Source organism: Ovis aries, chromosome 6 (genome assembly GCF_016772045.2).
Source record: "Ovis aries strain OAR_USU_Benz2616 breed Rambouillet chromosome 6, ARS-UI_Ramb_v3.0, whole genome shotgun sequence".
NCBI classification, from domain to species: domain Eukaryota; kingdom Metazoa; phylum Chordata; class Mammalia; order Artiodactyla; family Bovidae; genus Ovis; species Ovis aries.
In genome coordinates this window covers 118,081,718-118,102,156 of record NC_056059.1, presented here as the reverse complement: position 1 = coordinate 118,102,156, position 20,439 = coordinate 118,081,718, and the positions used below count along the sequence as shown (strand labels likewise).

At 68.3% G+C, this 20,439-nt stretch overlaps 2 protein-coding genes across 8 annotated transcripts in view; one reads left to right on the top strand and one right to left on the bottom strand.

Moving 5' to 3' along the window:
• Positions 1–9,826, top strand: part of TMEM175 (transmembrane protein 175) — a 21,787-nt gene extending 11,961 nt beyond the window's left edge. Inside the window, exons 2-11 of one of the 4 annotated variants that reach the window (XM_027971347.2) lie at positions 1,302–1,462; positions 1,576–1,614; positions 3,012–3,109; positions 4,170–4,221; positions 4,343–4,378; positions 4,875–4,958; positions 5,228–5,392; positions 6,892–6,970; positions 7,110–7,245; positions 8,228–9,826. In XM_027971347.2, coding sequence (XP_027827148.2) covers positions 1,310–1,462; positions 1,576–1,614; positions 3,012–3,109; positions 4,170–4,221; positions 4,343–4,378; positions 4,875–4,958; positions 5,228–5,392; positions 6,892–6,970; positions 7,110–7,245; positions 8,228–8,900 — 1,515 coding nt within the window. In that variant the 5' untranslated portion in view covers positions 1,302–1,309 and the 3' untranslated portion in view covers positions 8,901–9,826. The other 3 variants (XM_027971348.2, XM_060417719.1, XM_027971350.2) reach the window with 3 other exon arrangements.
• Positions 9,193–20,439, bottom strand: DGKQ (diacylglycerol kinase theta). Of its 4 annotated transcripts, none has more exons than XM_042251774.1 (23): positions 20,046–20,439; positions 18,285–18,364; positions 17,617–17,716; positions 17,186–17,271; positions 16,991–17,116; positions 16,608–16,761; positions 16,461–16,532; positions 16,261–16,361; positions 15,957–16,177; positions 15,779–15,869; positions 15,630–15,684; positions 15,471–15,532; positions 15,042–15,192; positions 14,515–14,652; positions 13,919–14,034; positions 12,556–12,707; positions 12,193–12,341; positions 11,903–12,081; positions 11,604–11,704; positions 11,356–11,502; positions 11,065–11,176; positions 10,629–10,781; positions 9,193–10,408 (listed from the first exon to the last, which is right to left on the bottom strand). In XM_042251774.1, the coding sequence occupies exons 1-23, from the start codon at positions 20,317–20,319 to the stop codon at positions 10,307–10,309; spliced, it is 2,922 nt and encodes a 973-aa protein (XP_042107708.1). In that variant the 5' UTR covers positions 20,320–20,439; the 3' UTR covers positions 9,193–10,306. The 4 variants fall into 4 exon arrangements, 3 of the variants coding, with proteins under 3 accessions (XP_042107708.1, XP_027827147.1, XP_042107710.1); XM_027971346.2 differs by having other exon boundaries at positions 14,614–14,652; XM_042251776.1 differs by lacking the exon at positions 20,046–20,439 and adding an exon at positions 19,326–19,444.

Genomic DNA, 20,439 nt, shown 5'->3' with positions numbered 1-20,439 from the left:
ATAGTAGAAGAAAACGTGCACAAAAGGCAACAGGCTGAAAAGGGGGTTGGAACTTGAAGAGTGACGCCCGTCTGAGGCTTCAGTGTTTTCCAGTCCTCCTCCTCCTCTGGCTTTGACCCCAGGCCAGCTCCAGTTGTGGGCCAGGCAGTGAGGGCCGCTGTAGCCCATTTTCCTGCCTGTAGGAATGAGAAATGGGGCCCCGACAAGCAGGAGACCATGAGGGAGAGGCAAAGAGCGAGAACCATCCAAACGGTCTGGAAAAGAACAAAGCTGGAGGACTTGAGCGGACACCAGGACCGACGTGAGGCTGGCACGAAGGCAGTGTGGTGCCGCAAAGGACAGGCGCCTCATCCTCGGCAGGACGGGGGCTCCCAGAGACACCCCACGGATCTGTCTGTCAGTGTTTGCCCTAGGTGCCCGCACAGGCAGTTCAGTGGAGCAGGGACAGTCTTTCAAACATGAAGTGTTGGCATAATGAGACGTCCGTCTGCAGGAAAGGGGACGTGACCGTACCTTGCATGTTATATAAAAACTCAAAATTGATCATAGGCCAAGAGTGAGACCTCAAACTTTAAAACTTCTAGAAGAAAACACAAAATCTTTGTGATCTTGGGTTCAGCAAAGCATTATTAGATATGACACCAAAAGAATAATCCACAAAAGAGGAAGCGGTCAGTTAGGGTTCAACGAAATTTAGAGTGCACGTGCTCCCCTGATGTGTGGGAGCCCCCCTTGCAGTGCAGGCGACCCAGGCTCAGTCCCTGGTTTTGGATGATGCAATGAAGACCCGAGGCAGTCGGATAAATAAATATTTCAAAAAAGGAACCTACATCCTCCTGGAGATTGGTGAGAGAAGGAGAAGCAAGTCACAGATTTGGAGAAAATGCCTGCAGATCACACGTCTAACAACGGACTTCTAACCACAGTGTGGGAAGAATTGTCAAAATTCAACACAAGTACAAATAACCCCCCAAACAAGTGAACTGAAGATTCTAGCAGGCACTTTGCCACAAAAGGCGCGCAGGTGAAAAGTAGGCACAGGAGAGCACCCAGCTGGCCACCGTGGAGCACAGGCTGGACCCCAGTGGCAGGCGCGTCTGTCAGCACAGCTAAGACTGGAAAGCCGCCACGTTAGTAAGGAGCCTCCAGACCCTGAGGGGAGCAGCTGCGGCTCGCTCACTGCGGTGGGCGTGCAAGCCCCGTCAGTGGCTTGGCAGTTTCCTGTGAAGGAGACTCAGCGGACCCGTCTGAGGCACCCGCCCCAGGAACATGGCACCGGCTCAGACCCGTGCTTCTTTCAGGCCCCGCCATGTCCGGGCCCCAGACCCCAGAGCCGACCCTTGAGGGCCAGGCAGACGCCTCCGTGGGCTCGCCAGACGAGGACGCGGCCGACGGGACCCAGCACTCGCATCGCATGCTCAGCTTCAGCGACGCGCTGCTGTCCATCATCGCCACCGTGATGGTCCGTGGGGGCCCCGGGCCGCTGAGGGGCGGGAGGGGCGGCCGGGCCGGCCCGACCCAGGGAGTGGTCAGTGCCCAGGGAGCGTCCCTGGGTCCACGCTGTGTCTGTTGCAGATCCTGCCCGTGACCCACACAGAGATCTCCCCGGAGCAGGTACTTAGGAACCGTCTGCAGTGTGTGCATGCAGGCGGGGGCCCAGGAGGCTCAGCCCATGGGCTCAAGGCCGGGCTCCCAGCTGGGGGCACCTGGCTGGGGGGCTGGGGCCAGGTTGTCCACCACCTCTCCCCCAGAACCTGCCAGCCCCGTCCTGGCTTGTGAATGAAGGTGGTGCCCTCGGGCTGAGCCCTGAGGAGACCTGAGAAGGGCAGGGGCGCCTGGCGGCTGGCATGCACGCTCCCCCGCTCTGTGCCGTGGCCCCTGGGGCGGCCTACCAAGCAGGTGCTGGGGAGCGGAGGGGCCGGCGTGTGAGCAGGGAAGAGAGAGAAGCAGGTAAGGCCACGTTCCCATTGCTAGGCAGCCTGGAGCATCTCCACCGGGTAAGTGAGGCAGCGACACGGCCAGCCCCTCCGAGGCCGGCCCTTCCCAGGAGGGGACGAGTCCCTGGGCGTGTGCGTGCCCAGCCCACACTCTGCCCCATGTGGCCACCCTGGCGCGGGTCTGGGCAGGGCCAGCGTGCAGCTGCGGTCTCGCTCCAGCCTGGACGCTGCTGGGAATCTTCTCAGGGAGGTGGTGTCGTTGCTTCTCACGGGGTTTGAACGAGACCGAGATGCGGGTCGAGCCTGATGACCTTGGCAAAGGGCCGTGTGGCCTTCTCTGCTCCAGGGAGCCGCCTCCCCACAGGGGCCCACGGGCTGCGCTCAGGAAAGCCACGTGCCTCGGGGCGTGGGCGCTCCTGCCGCTCCAGAACCTTCCGGGGACTCCAGTGCCTCCGCTTTCAGGACAGGGAGGCAGGTGTTTGCGGGAGATGCTGAAGGTGACGGGGACCCATGGGCCGCTGACCGCCGTGGAGAAGTCCCCAGTCTGCGTGCCGACCGGCCCGGAAGGGCTCTGAGCCAGACTGTGGCTGGGACACTCCTTCAGGGCGGGTACCATGGGCTGGGGCGGGCGCCCTGTGGCTGGCAGCCGGCGCCAAGGCTCATTGAGACCACAGGCCCCAGGGATCCAGAAACCGGGGCTGCTCACGTGGGCTCAGAGGACCCGCAGACAGGGCGAGGTGTTGGTTTGCATCTGGAGTTCCCGATGACGGTGACGTATGAGCCCTCGCCCGTGCTGCCCGGCCTGCAGTCACACAGCCTCGCGCCCAGCCTCACGCAGCCTCAGGACCACTCACCTGGCAATGCCGTGTCTCTCTGTGGCTGCCAGGCCCGTGGCCACCCTGCCGAGGTCCTGGGAGAGGCCTGAGGCCTTTCTGCCTCCAGAGCAGACATTCCAGGGGGCTGCATGTCAGGAGGGGCCCCAGGGCCAGCTTGGACGAAGCTAGGCCCGGGTGTGTCCTGGGGCTGGGCCCTGTCCCAGGTGAACGGGGTCAGTGGGAGCCACTTCCGTTGCAGGAGTTTGACAAGAGTGTCCAGAGGCTCCTCGCCACCAGGATTGCTGTGTACCTGATGACCTTCCTCATCGTGACTGTGGCCTGGGCAGCCCACACGAGGTACAGCAGGCCGGGGCCTGTGCTTGGGAGGCAGCCGGCAGGGTGTGCACCCAGCGGGCATGGCTTTGCCTGGCCCAAGGTCAGGCTGGCGGTGGGTGTGCTTGGGTGGACGGCCGCCCCTCCCGGCTCCCCCCGGAGGCCTCTCCCACACCGATGCTTTCACAGGCACATGGCCACAGCAGCACGCCCCAGGCCTGGACGATGACGGGGTGCTGGGCACGGCACTGAGGAAAAGCATCCTCAGGACCCCAGGGGAACCGGGGCCCGGAGCTCTGGTGATGAGACCCTCAGGTGGGGGGTCCAGGAGGCCCCCAGACCCCAGGGGAGCAGGATCCCAGAGCTGTGGTGACAAGCCCCACAGGCGGGGGGTCCAGGAGGCCCCCAGACCCCATGGGAACCGGGGCCCGGAGCTGTGGTGGCGAGCCCCCATGGGCAGGGCGGCCAGGAGGCCCCCGGGCTGGAGAAGCCCCCGCCGGGGTGCTGGGGGTGCAGGAAGGCAAGGAGCCTGCAAGGTTGCGAGTGTCTCACAACGCCGTCCCGCGCACACGTGTCTCCAGCAGAGTGGGCATCTCTGGTGGGCACAGGTGACCCCCTTTTGAGGCTTCGAGGGATCCCTCCTGCCTGCTTGTTCACAGAAAGTGAGGCGGCCCGGGGGCTGTCCAGCCCAGTCCTGCAGGAAGCTGCACAGGCCGCAGGCACGGCCGGCGCCGGTCAGCCCAGCAGCGGCCTGTCTGGGGGTTCAGCAGCGCCCCCACTCTGCTGCAGGGGCTGCGGCCTAGGCCACTGACTGAGAGAAGCACCCAGGCCCTCGGGCGCCCTCGGCCCTGGCCCTGGCAGAGACCTCCCTGGGGGGAGCAGGCCACGTCCTCGGGGCTCCGAGCGGGGAGACCGTGGAGGCTGAGACAGGCTGCGGCCTGGGCACTCTGCCCACTCCCTGCCTGGGAGTCTTCCGCCCACACCTCCCCACCTCAGTGTGAAGCCGTCGTGAGAGTCTGTATCTCATGCCGTCAGAGCCACATTTATTCACAGTGACTTCTGTTCTTTTCCTTGAATTGTTCAGGTTGTTCCAAATTGTTGGGAAAATAGACGACACGCTGGCCCTGCTCAACCTGGTGAGTCTCTCCTTCGGTTCCTGGGCTGGAGCTCCACCGCCAGGAGCCAGGGCTGGTGGCTCGCCCCGGGTGTGCAGGGCTGGCCCCCCAGCCGCCCTCAGCCGCGCCCCCTCCCTCCCAGGCCTGCATGATGACCATCACCTTCCTGCCGTTCACAGTGAGTCCCCGGGGCTTCCGGCCCCAGGTCCACCCCAGGCGCACCCGCCCTCCACTGACCCCAGAACACGCCCTCCTCAAAGCTCTCAGACCCGTCAGCAGTCGGCCTGGACCACGTGGTTGCAGAGGTCTCCAGGAGCCTGCCGGTTCCTGTCACGGGGCGCGGGTGGGGCTGGGGGTGGGGAGATGCCTGCCCGGCCCCCGGAGACCCCAGCCTCCTGGCCGAGCTGGGCGCATCCCCGCCAGTGACCCACCCTCTGCTCACCCAGCAGCTCCTGGATTCGGAGGGAGGGCCGTGCTCTGAGGGCAGTGCGTCCCAGCGGGCTGGGGTCTGGAGAGCCTTTACGAGCCTGAAAACCTTCAGCTTTAAAGGCTTCACGCTTCGGCCCAAGGGCTCCCGTGGCAGAGATGCTCCCTCCCCGGACGGCTCCGCAGCGGCCCGGGCTTGGCCCAGCGGACTCGCGGGGGCCCTGACGTTGTGGGTTTTCTGGCTACAGTTTTCCTTGATGGTGGCCTTCCCTGAGGTGCCTCTGGGCATCTTCCTGTTCTGCGTGTGTGTGACCGCCATCGGGGCCGTGCAGGTAGGGTGCCGCGCCTTCCTGTGTCTCAGGGCACAGCTGCGGTGTGGGCTTGGGCCCCGCTGAGGAGCCTCTGCAGACCGTGCCTGCAAGGGCGCGCCTGCCCCGGGCACCCGCTTGGGGCCCGGGCCTGCATCCTGATGTGGACAGAGAATGAGAGGGGGCTGAGGCCCCATGCCCCCCGCCCCGAGCGGCGCGAGGGTCCCGCCCCCTCACCCCAGCACTCGTGGCGCCCGCGTGAGGCCCCCTGCAGCCTGCAGCGTCTCCCGCAGGCGCTGATCGTGCTCTACGCCTTCCACTTCCCGCACCTCCTGAGCCCCCAGATCGAGCACTCTGCCCACCGCGGCCTCTACCGGCAGCACATCCTGGGCATTGTCGTGCGGGGCCCCGCGCTCTGCCTGGCCGCCGCTGGCTTCTCCCTCTTCTTCTACCCCGCGGTGAGTCCAGCGCCTGCCCAGAGCCACCACAGTGCAAACCAGCGGGCCCGGGATGCGTGACCCTCTGCATGTGTGTGGGGCCGTGACCCACTGAGACAGGAAGTAGGGAAAGACCTTCCCGAGCCAGGAAGGACAGAGTGGAGGAAAGGGAGCGGCAGGCACGGTGGGCTTGCCCCTCAGAGTGCTGGGAGACGGCGGCCGCAGGCGGGGCTGCGCCTGATTCTGTCCTGGCTGAGCTGCAGCTGGAGACGCTTTGCTCACGTGGGCGGGAAGATAAGCCCCACCAGCGGCGACTCGGCAGCTCCTGCCTTTACCTGCACGCCGGTGAAGCAGAGTGAACCCTGAAACCCAAAGCACCGCAAGCAGTGTGAAGGAGCGCATTTTAAACGTCTAGTAAATGTTTCAGGAGAGTTCCAAATTTAAAATAAACAGAACGGCAAGGGCTGCAGGCCCACTCCCTGCAGGATGGAGCTGGGGGCTGGGGCTGGGGTCCGGGGTCCAGGGTCCCCCAGCTCAGGCCATGGGTGGGGCGGGGGAGATGACGTGTCCTCTCACCCTGTGGGGGCTGCACCTCCCGGTGGACCCCACTCCTGCTGGTCAGGGCCCTTGGGGACCTTCGGGACCAGGCGCAGTGACCCTGACCGTGGCCTTCAGGTGGGCGCTCCCCGACGACAGGGCAGGCCAGCAGGGGTGAAGCACAGAGGGCAGGCCTGGGGTTTGCAGCGCCCGCGCTGTGGGTGGGTCAGCCCCCGGCTCTGGCCGGGCTCAGGCCGCGGAGGTTGTTGCGTGGAGGACAGAGGGCCTGGCTGGTGTGGAGTGAGCAGCCTGGGCAAGGAGCAGGCCTAGCCGAGGCCCCTGGGTGGGCGCTGTGAGTGCCGTGAGGATCCTGGGCAGGGAGGGGACTGGACCTTTGAGTGGTGGCAATGGGGAGGAGGGCACTGGGCTGCCACAAAGCAGGGAGGGTCTTCTTGGGGCTGGGACCCAGGTAGCCCCTCCCCCATGTCCCACCTTCCCGCAGCCGGGGTCTGGCCTCTCAACCCCTCACCGGCTTGCCTGAGGCGCCTGCCCGTCACCTGGGAGAGCCCCCTGCCCAGCGCCTCCACAGCTCCCCAGGAGCCCTTGGCCATCCTCCCAGGCGTGCTCACCGCCCCACCTCCCCCACCAATCTGGGATTCTGTCCTGGGCCCACCTTCCAGTCCCCACCACGGTCACCGTGAGCCCTTGGCCATCCTCCCAGGCGTGCTCACTGCACCCCCCAACCCCCGGATCCAGGATGCTGTCCTGGGCCCACCTTCCAGTTCCCAGCACGATCACTTCCCTGGCCCACCGTCCCCACCTCCATCTGGCTTGTCTCCATCAGTGCTGACGCTCGGGTCGGGGGTCTGCCCACCCAGCTCAGGTTCCGCTCAGCCTGCTGTTCACGCACACACACACCCTGACCCTGCCATAGTTGCGCTCCCCCGGGCCTCAGCACCCCCTGAAGTGCTCTCTCTGCACAGTCATACCTGCTGATGGCCACGGTCATCTTCCTGCCCTACGTGAGCAAGGCCGCCGGCTGGTGCAGGGCCCAGCTTGTGGGTAGGTGCCTGGTGGGACCGTCCCGGGGTACTTCGGGGCTGCCGCCAGGGCCCGCAGAGCATGGGCCGGGCGTCCCTGCAGGGCCCCCCGCTGGCCCAAAGTGCTGAGGGCTCGGCCACCCCTCCCCGGCCCGCCACAGGCCCCAGAGAGCCCCCGGCTCACAGCGTGGAGGTCTTCACCTTCGACCTGCACGAGCCGCTCAGCAAGGAGCGAGTGGAGGCCTTCAGTGACGGGGTCTACGCCATTGTGGCTACTCTGCTCATCCTGGACATCTGGTGAGAGCCGCGGGCCCCCCTCCCAAGGGACTCCCACCCGCGGGCCCCAGACAGGGCTGGCTCCCCCCGGAGCTGCGGGCGGTGGGCGGCTGCTGCATGGCCCCCAGCTTCCCGTGCCCGCTCTGCCGCTTGGCCAGGCAGCCTCTGCGTTGGTCAGAGTTCCAGCCTGTTGTTGTATCTTCGTTTCTAAGTTACTCCTTTTCCAAATCTTCCATCCTTTTCAAAGCCTCTTTGTTCCTTGGCCATATTTCTGTACATTCATATTTTGTTAACATCGAAACTCTGATTTTGCATTTTGTATCTGATCATGTAAAGACTTGATGCTCCTAAGCTTCTCTGAGTAGCTTTTTCTTACTGTAACTTGTGAATTTTAAAAAATTAGGAGCAAATGTCCATGGGCACAAATCTCTGAGGCCCAGACTGAGGCTCTGCCCTGAGCCAGAGCCCTGCCCGCCTCGTCCCTGCTGGGTGGCAGTGAGGGGCAGCTGTGGCTGGGCGCCCCATACGTCAAGGTTCCTTTCTCCCCCAAGAGGCACAGCCCGAGGACCCAGGCGGGGGTCCCCGGGAGCCCCCAGGCTGTCTCCTGCCCCCACCCGCCAGCGTGCATGGGGCTGCCAGGTTTGTCCAGGCTGTGGCTGTCGTCCACGACCTCCCCCGTGTGCCTGAGACTCTTGTTACAGTCAAGTTCGGCCCGGGCAAAGCCCCGAAGGCCTGTGGGGCCACGCCCCATGGAAGGGTCCCTGCAGGGGGGTGCAGGCCTCCCAGCACCACCCGTGCACGCCAGAGGGGCTGCGGTCAGCCTAGACAGCAGAGGCCGCAGTGGAACTTGAGCTTGAGGTGAAGGCCCCGCGCGTGTCAACAGAGAACCGCCGAAGCTCCGCACGTGCTGCTCACGCATCCGGAGCTCGAGTGTGCGGGGGCCGCCGCGCTGACCGGATGCCAGAGGCGGGGCCCCTGCAGATTGGTGTCTCTCTCCCCTCAGCGAGGACAACGTCCCGGACGCCAAGGACGTGAAGGAGAAGTTCCAGGGCAGCCTGGTGGCCGCACTGGGCGAGTCCGGGCCGCACTTCCTGGCCTACTTCGGCTCCTTCGCCACGGTGGGCCTGCTCTGGTTTGCCCACCACTCGCTGTTCCTGCACATCCGCAGGGCCACGCGGCCCATGGGGCTGCTCAACACGCTCTCGCTGGCCTTCGTGGGCGGCCTGCCCCTGGCCTACCAGCAGACGTCAGCCTTTGCGCAGCAGCCCCGGGACGAGCTGGAGAGCGTGCGCGTCAGCTGCGCCATCATCTTCCTGGCCAGCATCTTCCAGTTCGCCATCTGGACCACGGCCCTGCTGCGGGAGGGGGAGACGCTGCAGCCCTCGGCGCGCTTCGGGGGCCGCGAGCACGCGTTCATGTTTGCCAAGCTCGCCCTGTACCCCTGCGCCAGCTTGCTGGCCTTCGCCTGCACCTGCGTGCTGAGCAGCTTCAGCACGGCCATCTTCCACGCCATGCAGATCGCGGTGCCCTTCGCCTTCCTGCTGCTGCGGCTCCTGGTGCGCCTGGCGCTGGCCGGCCTGCGGGCCCTGCGGGGCCTGCTGGGGCCTGTGCGCGCGTGCCCGGCGCCGGGGGCCGCGGACGAGGCCCAGTCCCTGCTGCTCCCTGCCCCCTGCTAGCGCCGCCCCACCCCGCCCCACCTCGAGGGCCTCGTGAAGATTCCTGTTCTGCCTCAGCTTACTTCCACTTTGCAGAGAAGAGTCTCAAGGCAGCTTCACTGTGTTGCTTGTGCCCGTTGTCTGCTCGAGCCAGCAGAGATGAGCCCCAGAGGGCTGGCAGGAGGCGGAGGCCCAGCCCCTCCCTGGACTCAGTCTACACCCCAGTGCAGAGGCCCCAGCAGGCTGCCAGAGCACCCCCCACCCTCCACGACTCGCCCCGGGCACAGCGACGCAGGAGACGGACAGCAGCAGGGCGGGTGCCCAGACTCTATTTGTCCAAGATATAAATTACGGTCACCTTCAGGGGGTAGGTTACACAGGAGGAAGCTCACACAGACTCAGACTCGCTTACACGCAGGGCGCTCGTCCACCCGAACAACAGTGACAAGACAGTTCCCATCAACTGGTGCAGCTGCGAAGCAGAAGCTGACTCCACCCCCAGGAGCACAGGCCCGAGGGACACACACCGGGCACTGGAGGCCCGCGGCCCTCGTGGTGCCCGTGTCTGGGTAGCTTTGGCACGAGCTTGGCGGGCATAGGGCTGGGCAGGGCCGTGTCTGAGATCGAGGCCAGTCTCAGGGTGCGGCCGCCACCCAGGGTGCGGGCCTGGCAGAGCCAGCGCCAAGGCAGAGGGGCCTCTGGACCCCCCTTCCCAGCCTCGGGGTCCCCAGGCAGCTGGGCCCGGCTCCTCCAGGGCCGAGACAGGGCTCCGGGCCGGCTGGACTCCGGGGCTCTGAGTGACCCCCCCGCAGCCCATCTGTGTCCCCCGTCCCCACGCGGAGAAGCACAGAGACGAGTCTGCTCGGTGGACACGGAACCCGCGTGCTGACTGCTGACACGTGGGGGGCAAAGCGCTTTCCCCAGCCGATTAAACCTCTCCCGCCGCACGCTCGCCTCACTTCCTCGGGGGTCCCGGCCGGGCCAGCTCCTGTTGCCTCCAGGGCACCGCACACCTCCCGGGGGGCCAGGCCCACCCAGCTTCCTCAGGGCCTGCCTCTCCCAGCCCAGTCACGCCAGGGTCCCCACAGAGCTCCAGAATGGGCCAGCCAGGCACTGCGTGGCCTGGGAAGCCAGTGGCTGGGGTGTCCTGGGACTGCGCTGGGCACCCCCAAGGCGCAGAGAGCCAGCTGCCCTGCAGGAGTGTCTCAGGGCACTGCTGAGGTCTGGTGCTGCCCAGCTCAGGGGCCCAGAGGTGGCAGAGGGGCTCCAGAGGGGTGCGTGTCCTCCAGGACAGCGACCTGGGCCCTAGGGAGCCCCTCACCACCCACCCAGCAGTCTCCACGTGGCATGGGGAAGAGACAGGGAGGCCAGAGGCCACAGCTGTGGGCACATCTGTCCGCCGCTGACTGCTGCTCCAGGACGCACCACTACTTGGGGTCCCCCTCGGGGGCTGGTGCCCCATCTGCTCGCGCGTCCTTGGGCGGCCCTGCCTTCCTGGGCTTCTGCTTCGCCTTCCTGAGCATGTGGACCTGTCCCAGGGCACGCAGGGGCGGTCACAACTCAGGCCACCTGGCCACAGGGCCCAGAGCCACCACCCCTGTCTCAGCCAGTTTCATGGAGGGGGACGGAGTGGTGGCTAAGGGCTGGCCGCCTTATCCGGCCCTGTGACCTCTCAGGGTCAGAGAAGAGCCAGCCATGGCTGGACTGCCCACCAGTCACAAGCCCGCTTCCAACCCCACTCTGATGTACCTTAGGGCCCGCAGCCGAGATGATCAGGTGCCCGGGAGCCTGGACCCAGGGTTCACCGTCCACCTGCACGGGTGTGGCCTTGAGGAGGGTAACGCGGAAGTAGGACCCCTGGGCAATGCGGATGCCCGAGCGCAGCCCGCTCTGGACCTGGCCCTGCGGAAGGGCGGCCAGGCTCAGCAGGCGCGGGCGGCACTGAGGGTCTGCTCTCCACCCCCACGCTCCCCGCGTGCACACCCCGGGCCCCGGCCTCCAGCCCCCAGGCTCCCCGTGCGCACACCCCGGGCCCCGGTCTCCAGCCCCCAGGCTCCCCGTGCGCACACCCCGGGCCCTGGCCTCCAGCCCCCACGCTCCCCGTGCGCACACCCAGGGCCCTGTCTCCAGCCCCCACGCTCCCCGCGTGCACACCCAGGGCCCTGTCTCCAGCCCCCACGCTCACCATGTGCACAACGCCCGTCACCCCCACCACCTCCAGCAGCCCGTCATCCATGCGCGGCTTCTCGAACCTCGAGTCGCTGTCAGAGCCCCACAGGTCGGCCCCTGAGCCCCAGCTGCATGAGAGGGAGGGGCACAGAGGTCAGAGGGAGGCTGGACAGGAGGGCGGGGTCCAGAGCCCAGGAGCCCTGTGTGTGGGGGGCATGCAGGCCAGAAGGAGACTGGGCAGGAGGGTAGGGACTGGAGCCCCGTGCACGGGGCAGGCAGGACAGGGGGGCGGGGGCGGCGTGGGCACCTGGGGATGTTGATGAAGATGAGCCCCTCGATGCTGGGCAGCTCCACCTCCTGCTGCTCCACCTGCAGCCGCAGGGCCCTGTGCAGGCTGCGCGAGTGGCTGATCTTCTGCAGGCCGACCCGCACGTACACGCCCTTGTTGTGCAGCCTGGCAGGGGACTCGGCGTCACGAGGGGCCCCCGCCCCTGGTCACGGCTGGTGAGCCCCCAGGAAGTTCCGGGCAGCACCGCGCCGCCCTTGCGCCCTGACCTGCTCGTGAACTTGCCGGGCTCCTCCTCCCGCGCCTGGTGGAAGTCCAGGCTCAGCTCTGCGTCGATGCCAATCCCACAGTAGTTACTCATCTGCACGATCTGAGGGCAGGATGCGACTCCCTTGGACCCTGTCGACCCCCAGGGGCTCCCCGCTTCCTGCGAGCCCAGCACCCGTGGCCCTGCTCTCCGCTGCCCATCCGCCTGGGAACAGCACTCAGAGCAACGCTGGGGAGTGGCCTGGATGAGGACAGACGGCTACCCACAGGGCACCACACCCTCACCCGGGCACGCTGGTACCTTGGGGGGCTCTGCATCTGCCTCGCTGTCCTCCCCGCCAGCAGGCTCGTGAGCGTCCAGCAGGATGGTCCAGCGGTCCACAAGCACGGCGTCCGCCTCGTCCACTGACAGGAGCACGGAGAACAGGTCCTCCCCGCTGTAGCCCGCGCCCCAGCGCAGGACCCGGCCCAGGTCATTCCCTGGGAGCCACAAGACAGACCGCCTCCGCACCGGCCCGCCGCACCGCCCCCAGCCCAGCCCAGCCCAGCCCACCCCCACCCCCCACCCCCCTGGCGTGCCGGCGACCCCACCTGTGCCCAGGGGCAGGATGGCTACAGCAGGCTCCGGGCAGGCCAGGCGGTGCCGCACGTCCTCCAGGGCGGCGAGCACCCAGCCCACGGTGCCGTCCCCGCCGCACACCAGCACCCGGAAGCAGGGCACCTGGGAGAACACGTGGAGCCTGGCAGCAGGGAGACACGGCGTGTCCGCCACCGCCAGAGGCCAGCGGGCCGCAGCCGCCCCGGGCAGGAGGGCGCCGCGCCGCGCCGCGCCGCCCCGCCCCGCCCCGCCCCCCCCCCCCCCCCCCGCCCCGCCCCGCCCCGCGCCGCCCCGCCCCGGGCAGGAGGGCCCCGCCCCGCCCGCCCCGCCCCGCCCCGCGCCGCCCCCGCGCTCACCCGGGCAGCGGCCCCCCACTGGTCAGCTCGAAGACCTGGTGGGGGTTGAGCAGCTTCCGGAAACTGCAGAGCAGGTCACGGCCCTTGAGTCCTCCACTCCTGGGGTTCACAAACACGAGCAGGGGGCGGCAGTCTGGGGCCAGCTTCGTGTGCTGACGGGTGCGGGCTGCGTCAGGGGCTGCAGGACGGCCCCCGGGGGAAGCCAGGCCTCCCCCGACCCGCAGCCCGCCCCCCACGCCGGTCTGGGACTGGCCTTCCTTGGGAGGGAGACCATGTGGCCACCCCCAGCAGTAGAGAGAGCACCCACAGACCACTGGCCAACGCGCAGGGACGGTGCCCGGAGCCTGAGCATGGTGCCCCCTGCCATGACATGTCTTCAGGCCCCACCCCCGCCTGGCCCACGGGCCCAGGAGCCCAGGCGGGAAGGCCACCGGGACCCGGCCGGCAGTCAGGAGGGGCACATGGGCACACAGGGCCGCGCCACACCTCACCCCAGCGAAGGGTAAAGGCCCTCCCCACACACAGCAGAAACGGCACTTAAGAGAGCAGGGGTCCCCAGCTGGTGGGGGTGGGGGGCTGGGGTCCCTGCCGCGGGGGCCGCTGGGTAACGAGGGACAGACAGGCACAGACACGGTGGGCAGTGGCGGCACACAGCTCCGCCGTGGCTCGAGGCTGTGGGCGCGCAAAGGGCGTGTGTGCGCCCCCGGGGCAGGGCGGCCTGCAGGCAGCACTCGCCCCGTTCGCCAGGGCAGGCAGCTGCCGGGGAGAGGGCCGGCAGGGCTCACCTGTCTCTGGCCGCAGGGCAGGCGGAGGATCCCCGGGAGGGCCCGCCACGGCCACGCCCTTGTCTGGACGGTTGGCCAGGGCAGCAGAGACCGCAAGGTGTGGCCCCCAGCCACAGCCCGAACTCTTTCTGCTGTAATTCTGCCCGACTTCAAGTCGGGGGCCACGGACACCCTTGGTGATGGGAGGCGCCCTGGGCAGCCAACAGGGCTGAGGACCAGAGGTGCACCAGGGCACAGAGCAGAGGACAAGGTCTGCTGGGACTTCGGGACCGCCTCGGGCGTCGGGGAGGATCACCTACTGAGGAGGCCCACGGTGCGAGCAGGGTCCGGGGGCCTCCCAGGCAGGGCTAGTGGGGCCAGGGCCCACGATCGCACCACGGCTGCCAGCGCAGTCACACACGTGGCAGCTTGAGGACGTGCACCCTGCAGGGCTGGCCGGCTGGGGCTGGGTCAGACCTCAGCCCCTCCCGAGGAGTGAGCTGGCCTTGTAGCAGACGTTTGGACTTTGCTCCAACGGCCCAAGATAAAGACAAACCGCATGGGAGCCACACCCCCAGACCCGCCTTGGCGCCACTCACCAGCACCTCTGGGAGCACCAGGGCAGTCAGTGGCCGGCCGCGCACAGCTGTGTCCCTGACCAGCATGTACAGCCGCTCGGCCTCCGCGAAGCAGGCCACGTCCAGCACCACAGCACCTGTGGCAGGTGGGCGGTGAGCTCGGGTGCCTGTCTGAAGGTCCTGGCCCCCACAGCGTCTTGGGCCAGGGCCCCAGCTGCAGGGGAATGACCCCAGTTCTGGCCACGCCCACTTTGGGCCAGCCTGTCCCGAGGCATGCGTGACTCCTTCCCCTGGGGGAGGCCTTCAAGGACGGCTAGGCTCAGAGATGGGAGATGCTGGGTGGACGGAGCAAGGCTACCGGAGCTGGGCTGGGGCAGACACACCCCAGGGCCCACAAGAGCCACAGAGGGTGTTGGGAGCTGCTGTCAGCCCCCAGAGGGGGGACACGCGCCCCACGACACTGTCCTCCTGCTGGGGAGATCTAAAGTTTCCCAGGATAAACGCTGGAACCCGCAAGCAGGACAGGCTGTGGCGAGAATATTCTCTGCACCTCAGTCACATTTTAGCAAAAGCATCACAGCTGGGAGCCGGGAAACAAACACCATGGTTTCCCCTACCTCTGGGCCCCCAACGAGGTGAAGCCAGAGGGCGGGGCTGCCCCGCCTGCTCTGAGGGTGACCTTTGACCAGACCTAGCCTCGGTCTGCAGCGGCTCACCTTGGGCGGAATACACGTGGCTCACCGTCACCAAGGCAGCTGCAAAGATGGGGGCACTGTGATTGGATGCCGGGGACTGGCCCCCAGGGCCTGTGGCCACCCAGCCTCCCAGACCAGAGCAGCTCACACCCCCCATAAGGGAAGCTCACTCGCCCAGAAGTGCCCCCTACTTCAGGCACAGGGCAGCCCCAGGGCCCAGATCAGGAGGCTCAGAAACCCTCCAGAGGAATAACAGGCCCTGGGCCTCAGACGTGAGGACAGAGATCCTCTTGTCAGGAACCAGTCTGGCACGTGACTGAGGGACAGAGGAGCAGGAGGGCCCCGCCTTGGCACCGCAGCCCCCGGCCCCCCCTCAGGACTCCTGGCCTCTCCCCGACCCTGGCCAGGTGCCCCGCCAGCCCAGCGCACGGCAGTCCAGGCAGGCGCACCTTTGCTGGCGACGGCCTCATCCAGGAGACTGCGGTACTCCTGGGGGGACAGGCCTGGGGGCAGACCGCCCACAAACAGAGAGATGCGCGGGGCCAGCACGCTGTTCTCAGCCACGTAGAACCGCGTCTGGCTCATCTGCCGCAGGGACGTCTGCAGAGAGGGGACGCTGAGCGGAGCACCAGGGACACCCCCCGCTCTGCCAACAGGGGCCAAAGGGGAGACACCCCAGGCCAAGAGCCCCCAGAACAGGGGAGGACAGGAGAGGAGGGACACACGGGGGCCTCGGGAGGGGAGGCACTTCGGGCAAGGACGGCCAGCTGCCGGCCAGCGCCGACTCGGCGTCCTCAGGGCAGACTCCCTGCCGACAAGGGGCAGGCCGTGCCCCAGGGCCAGCGGCTCCCCAGGGGCCAGCGGCCGCACCCACTGACCTGCCGGATCTCACGGAGCCGGTCCAGCACGGGCTCCTCGTCCGCCAGCACGGTACGCTGGACTGCGGGGTTGAGACGCCACCGTTAGCCCCAGGCGCCCAGGTGTCCTGGAGCTCCTGGGCAGACGCGGTCAGGGCGTGGGCCAGGCTGCCCCCTCACCTTGTCTGCTGCCCATGTGCACCTCTACCAGCTGGAAGCCCTCGACCCCCTCGGCCTGTGGGGGTACAGTTCCGGGTATCAGACCTGGACGGGACCCTGCCACCCCAAGACTTTGGCGGGGCAGGCACACAGGCGGGGCGGGCACGCACCTGGCACCCAAGCAGCGGGAGGACCTCCAGCACCACGCTGCGGGCAGTGCTCTGCGGGGTCACACGGATGGACACGTAGGCCACACCCAACCTGCAGGGGACACGCTCGGGAGCTGGGTGGGCAAAGCCCGCGCTCCTTCCCCCCACCCTCCACGGCCCTGCTGGGACCTGGTCTCACTTGAGCCAGGCCGGGTAGATCTTCAGGATCTCCTGGGTGCGGGGCAGAGCGCGGAGTACCCAGGCCTCGGGAGCCGCTCTGCAGCCCTCCTCCTCAGAGGGCCCCGCGCTCCAGACCTTTCCCGCAGCCGCGGTGTGGCCAGGCTGCGCGGGTGTGGGGACCGCCTGCAGCTGGAAGCCCTGCGGGTCCTCGGGGATGTAGTAAGCCCGCAGAGCCGCCTCCTGCGAGAGGGGAGCAAAGGTGGGGCCTGCCGGGGCCAGGCCTGTGGGTGCCTGCGGTCCCCCACGGCCGGGCCCCCTCTTACCAGCACCTCCTGGCTCCGGGCCAGGCGCGGGACCGTGACTACACGAAAGTGGTTTCGCTGCATCGCGTCGCTGCCGTCAAAGATCTTCAGAGTCTGCTTGCCTGGGCCGCAGGAGAGCACGTGCAAGTCCGTGGAGTGAGGGCCGGTTCGGGGGAGCGGGACCCGGGGTGTGGGAGCGGGGACAGCCAGGGGCCACTTACCGGACTCAGGCGCCCCCACCTCTCGGCCCGGGCCGGCGGAGACGCTGCCGTCGGCGCTGTCCTCCCCATCCCCTGCGGGAAGGTCACGGCCGGCCTCAGTCAGGGCCCGGCCCCGCGCCGGCCACTCCTCCCCGCCGCCCCGCTCACCGGGCTCCGGCGCCGCGCTCTCGGGGATCCGGAAGCAGTGCATCTTACTGAAGTTTCGGGACAGGAGGCGCACGCACGCGGGGGGCAGGACGAGGGTGCGCAGGCGCCCGAAAGTGCACTCGGGGGCGAGCGCCGCGGAGCAGACCGAGTGGGCCTGCAGGGGAGCGGGTGCGGCTCGAGTGCGGGGCTCCGGCGCAGAAGGCCAGGCGGACCCACCCCGAGTGCCCCCAGCCAGAGACCTGAGTCTCCCCTGCACCCTCAAAGGCCGGAGGGCAGCGCGATGCAGACGAGCTGTGCCGAAGACCCAGGACCCGGTCCTGCGGCGTAGCCCCGACCCCCGCGCGCCAGCCCCGCCCCGCAGAGGCCCCGCCCCGCGCGCCCACCTGGACGCCGCACCACTCGCAGCGCACGCCGGCCGGCACGTCCGAGGAGCCGCAAGTCTTCCGGCAGAGCTCGCAACGCGCGCCGGACGGCAAGATCCCCTCCCGCCAGTGGTGGAGGTGCGCGTCCTACGGAGAGCGCCGTCAGCTGCTCGTCCGGCCGCGCTCCCCGGCCTCCCCCAGGCCCCGCGCACTCACGTGGTCGCGGTGCCCATCCTGGTGGCACTGGCGGCAGTCGCTGCAGGCGAAGGGCACACAGTCGGGGTGAACGTGCAGCTCACACACTGGGGGGCGGGCAGGGTTAGGGGGCCTCTGGTCGCTGCCCACCGACCATGCCCGCCCCCTGCTCGGGCCTGGGTCTGCCCCTCCCCGGACCTCACTTTCCTGAACGTTTGGGGGCCCGTGGTGAGAGACAGGAGCACCCTCGACCCCGCGGCAGGATGGGAACCCGCTTCTCTGCGTCTCTCCCGCCTAGCCCACCTCGGCACGCAGGGGGCGGCCCTGCGATGGCCCGCACCCACCTCCCGGCCTCCCACCCCAGACCTGCGGCCCGACCGCATCGGGGGCGGGGCCGCCCGGCCGCAGAGACCAGGCCTCTGGAGCGGGGCCACGAGGGAGGCTGGCGGTACCTTCGCAGCGGAGGCCCGGCGCCTCCAGGCCCTTCCGGCACACGGAGCAGAACCTGCGCTTCCAGAGCCCCCGGGGGCCGAAGCAGTGGGCCACCGGGACCTGGGAGGGACAGAGCGCAGCCTCAGCCTGGATCCCCAGGCCTCCCTTCCTCTCTGCCTAGGGAGCTGCCATCACCAGCCCTGGCCCCTCAGTCCTCCCAAGCCCTGCTGACGGGGTCCTGTGTGTGCCTCTGGGCCCCTCCATGCTCCCAGGGGATCCTGCTAGGGACCACCCGGCATGCCGACTCCGCCGGTTCCTTGTGCGGGACTGACTGGGGGCAGCCCCAGGGCGTGACCTCAGACAGCCCCCTCTGCAGCTCAGGCCCAGCTGCACAGGTCCTGGCGACCCCCAGGCCTGTTCCCCTCGCTGATACATTTGGGGCCAGCTGGATCAAGTACAGATGGAGGGAAGCACAGCCACAGGCTGCTGGGTGCCAAGGACCCCAGAGAAGACAGGGTCAGAGCCCTGGGGAAGGGAGGCCCCCTGCTGCCCTGGGAGGGGCTCTGCGACAGGGATGCAGCGTGAGGGGGCCACTCCCAGCCCAGCCCCCACCACAGGAGCCGGGCCCCCAGACCCTCTGCGCCCTCCCCCCAAAGGCGCAGGTGCAGCTGCCGAGCCCCATACGCACGCGGACCAGGCTGGGAGCCACACTCGTGCAGGGGATCTTCACGTGTTTCAGGCACTTCTCATGGGACATGAAGTTGCAAACTGTGGGAACGAGAGCCCTGTGAGTTGGCCCCTGTCCTGCCCAGGAATCAAGAGACCCCAGGGCTTGGCATGCAGGAGGGAGGCCGCGCCAGGGCAGACAGCTTATCACGGTGGGCCCACCCTCACACTCTCCCAGACCTTCCTGAGCCTAACCCTGGCCATCAGGGTAGGGAGAGAGCGTGGAGACAGCCTGGTCCTCAGCCCCACCCCCAAGAGCTGAGTGAGGAGCAGCTTGGTGGCTCTGGCCATCCAGGATGACCATGCGCTCTGGTGTCCTGAGCGGGCCCTGTCCACCCCCCACCCACCCCCACACACACACAGGCCCAACTCCTTCCAGTCTCTACTGGCAGCGGGTAGACAGGCGGGGACTTGGCCAGCTCCTGCATCTCTGCCTGCCCTTCTCCAGGGACACTCTTCCCTTGCCCCCCACAACTGCATACACCCCCAATTACCCCTCCCACACACAAGGTGGCTGTCCGGACCAGGGCCAGCCTGACGGACCAGTATGCCCTGCCCCTGAGGGCAGCTGGCCCTGCCTGGAGAGGCAGATGGCCCAGAGCTCACAGTGGGCCCACCCTCACACTCTCCCAGACCTTCCTGAGCCCACTGGGAGGCAGCAAGGGGGCACCCTCCGTCCTGGGGAGGGCACCCTCCATCCTGGGGAGGGCTGCAGCAGGGTGAGGCGCCCGCCTGGCACAGCCTCGGAAGGCGGCCGCTCTGGACAGGTGGTGCTCAGCTTCCTCCTCTGGCCCACAGAGAGAGCCCCTGCTCCTCACACATCCTGGGTGCTCCCTGGCAGGGGAAGGCGCTCTTCCTCCCACACCCTTGCCAGGCCTCTCTGCGTGCCGAGGTCACCAGCTCACCCTCCGGAGCTGGGGAGAGTGTCCGCACATCACCCCCATTTCCCTTCCGTAAGCTCCTTCGCCCCTCAGACCCAGCGCCCACCAGCAGGAGGTCCTACCTGTGTGGGGGACCGGCTACTTCCCTGGAAGCTCCTCCCCCCAGACCCAGCCCAGCCGCCTCAGCACACCAGGCCCCAGGCTCCTGGGTCCCCAGAGCCCCGGGCCTGTCTCCCTGGGCAGGGCAGGGGCGCCCCGCCCCGTCCCACCTCCCGCTGAGACGCGTGGAGACGCCCAGGAGCCAGAGGACGGAGGGCCTCCCCGCCCGACCAGGCTCGCTTGGCGGCTGGGCTGGGGCCCTGTCGGGGCACGTCACACTTGGGGTGGCAGGCCTGGCCCAGCTCCCTGGGAGTCTGAGCCCGGGCAGCCCTGCGGGCAGCAGCACACGCCCAAGAGAGAGCAGACCAGCAGCAGCCGCGGGAGCTAGTGGCCCAGGCCGGTCCCGCCTGGCCACGCACGCTGCTGGCCCTTGCACCTGCCCAGGGTTGGCTGGCCTCGTCCCCGGTCACTGCACCGGGCGGCTGTCGCGCTCTTCCCTCAGCGGGTTCCAACCCAGGTGAGGACGCCCAGGGAGCGGTTCTTTCCCTTATCGTCCTGGGGAGGGGCCGCGGCCGCTTGACGCCCCCCAGACCCCGCGAGGAGCTGGTCTTCATAGCCTCCGCCGGGAGGTCTGGGCCTGGCAAGCTCCTGCCCCGAGGGCAAGGGGCTCTGTCCCGGGGAGGCCCCTGCTGGAAGTGCAGAGAGCCGGGGCTGGGGTCCGCGGTGGGGTCTCGGGCGCTCACCGTCACACAGGATGCCGGCCAGCCCCCAGATGAAATCGGAGCAGAGGTGGCAGAAGGTGGGCTTGGTAAGCGTCACCTTCCTGAAGCTGTGACTCGGCGCGGCGGGCACTGGGGGCCTGGCGCCCGACCGCTCCGGCCCCGACCCCGGCCCGGACCCTGGCCCCGATCGCGAGCGGCTTCCGGCGCCCAGCTCAGGGCTGGAGGTCGGGCTGCCAGGGCGAGGGGAGCCGCCGCCAAGCCATCCTCGGGCCCCGGACTCGGCCGCCGCCGCCATCCCCAGCCAGGGCGGCCCGAGCCCCGGCGGCGGCCGACTGCGGGCTGCGCGCTGTGGGCAACCGGGGCTGCCGTCCCCGCGGTCCCCGCGGTCCCCGCGGTCCGCGCCGGGCTTCCGACT

Coding starts and splice junctions, on each gene's coding strand:
- DGKQ (XM_042251774.1), bottom strand. CDS start 20,319: ATGGCGGCGGCGGCCGAGTCCGGGGCCCGAGGATGGCTTGGCGGCGGC. Junction 16,533..16,607: donor GAGCGCGGCGCCGGAGCCCG/GTGAGCGGGGCG, acceptor ACCTTCCCGCAG/GGGATGGGGAGGACAGCGCC. Junction 15,193..15,470: donor GGCTCCGTGAGATCCGGCAG/GTCAGTGGGTGC, acceptor CCCTCTCTGCAG/ACGTCCCTGCGGCAGATGAG.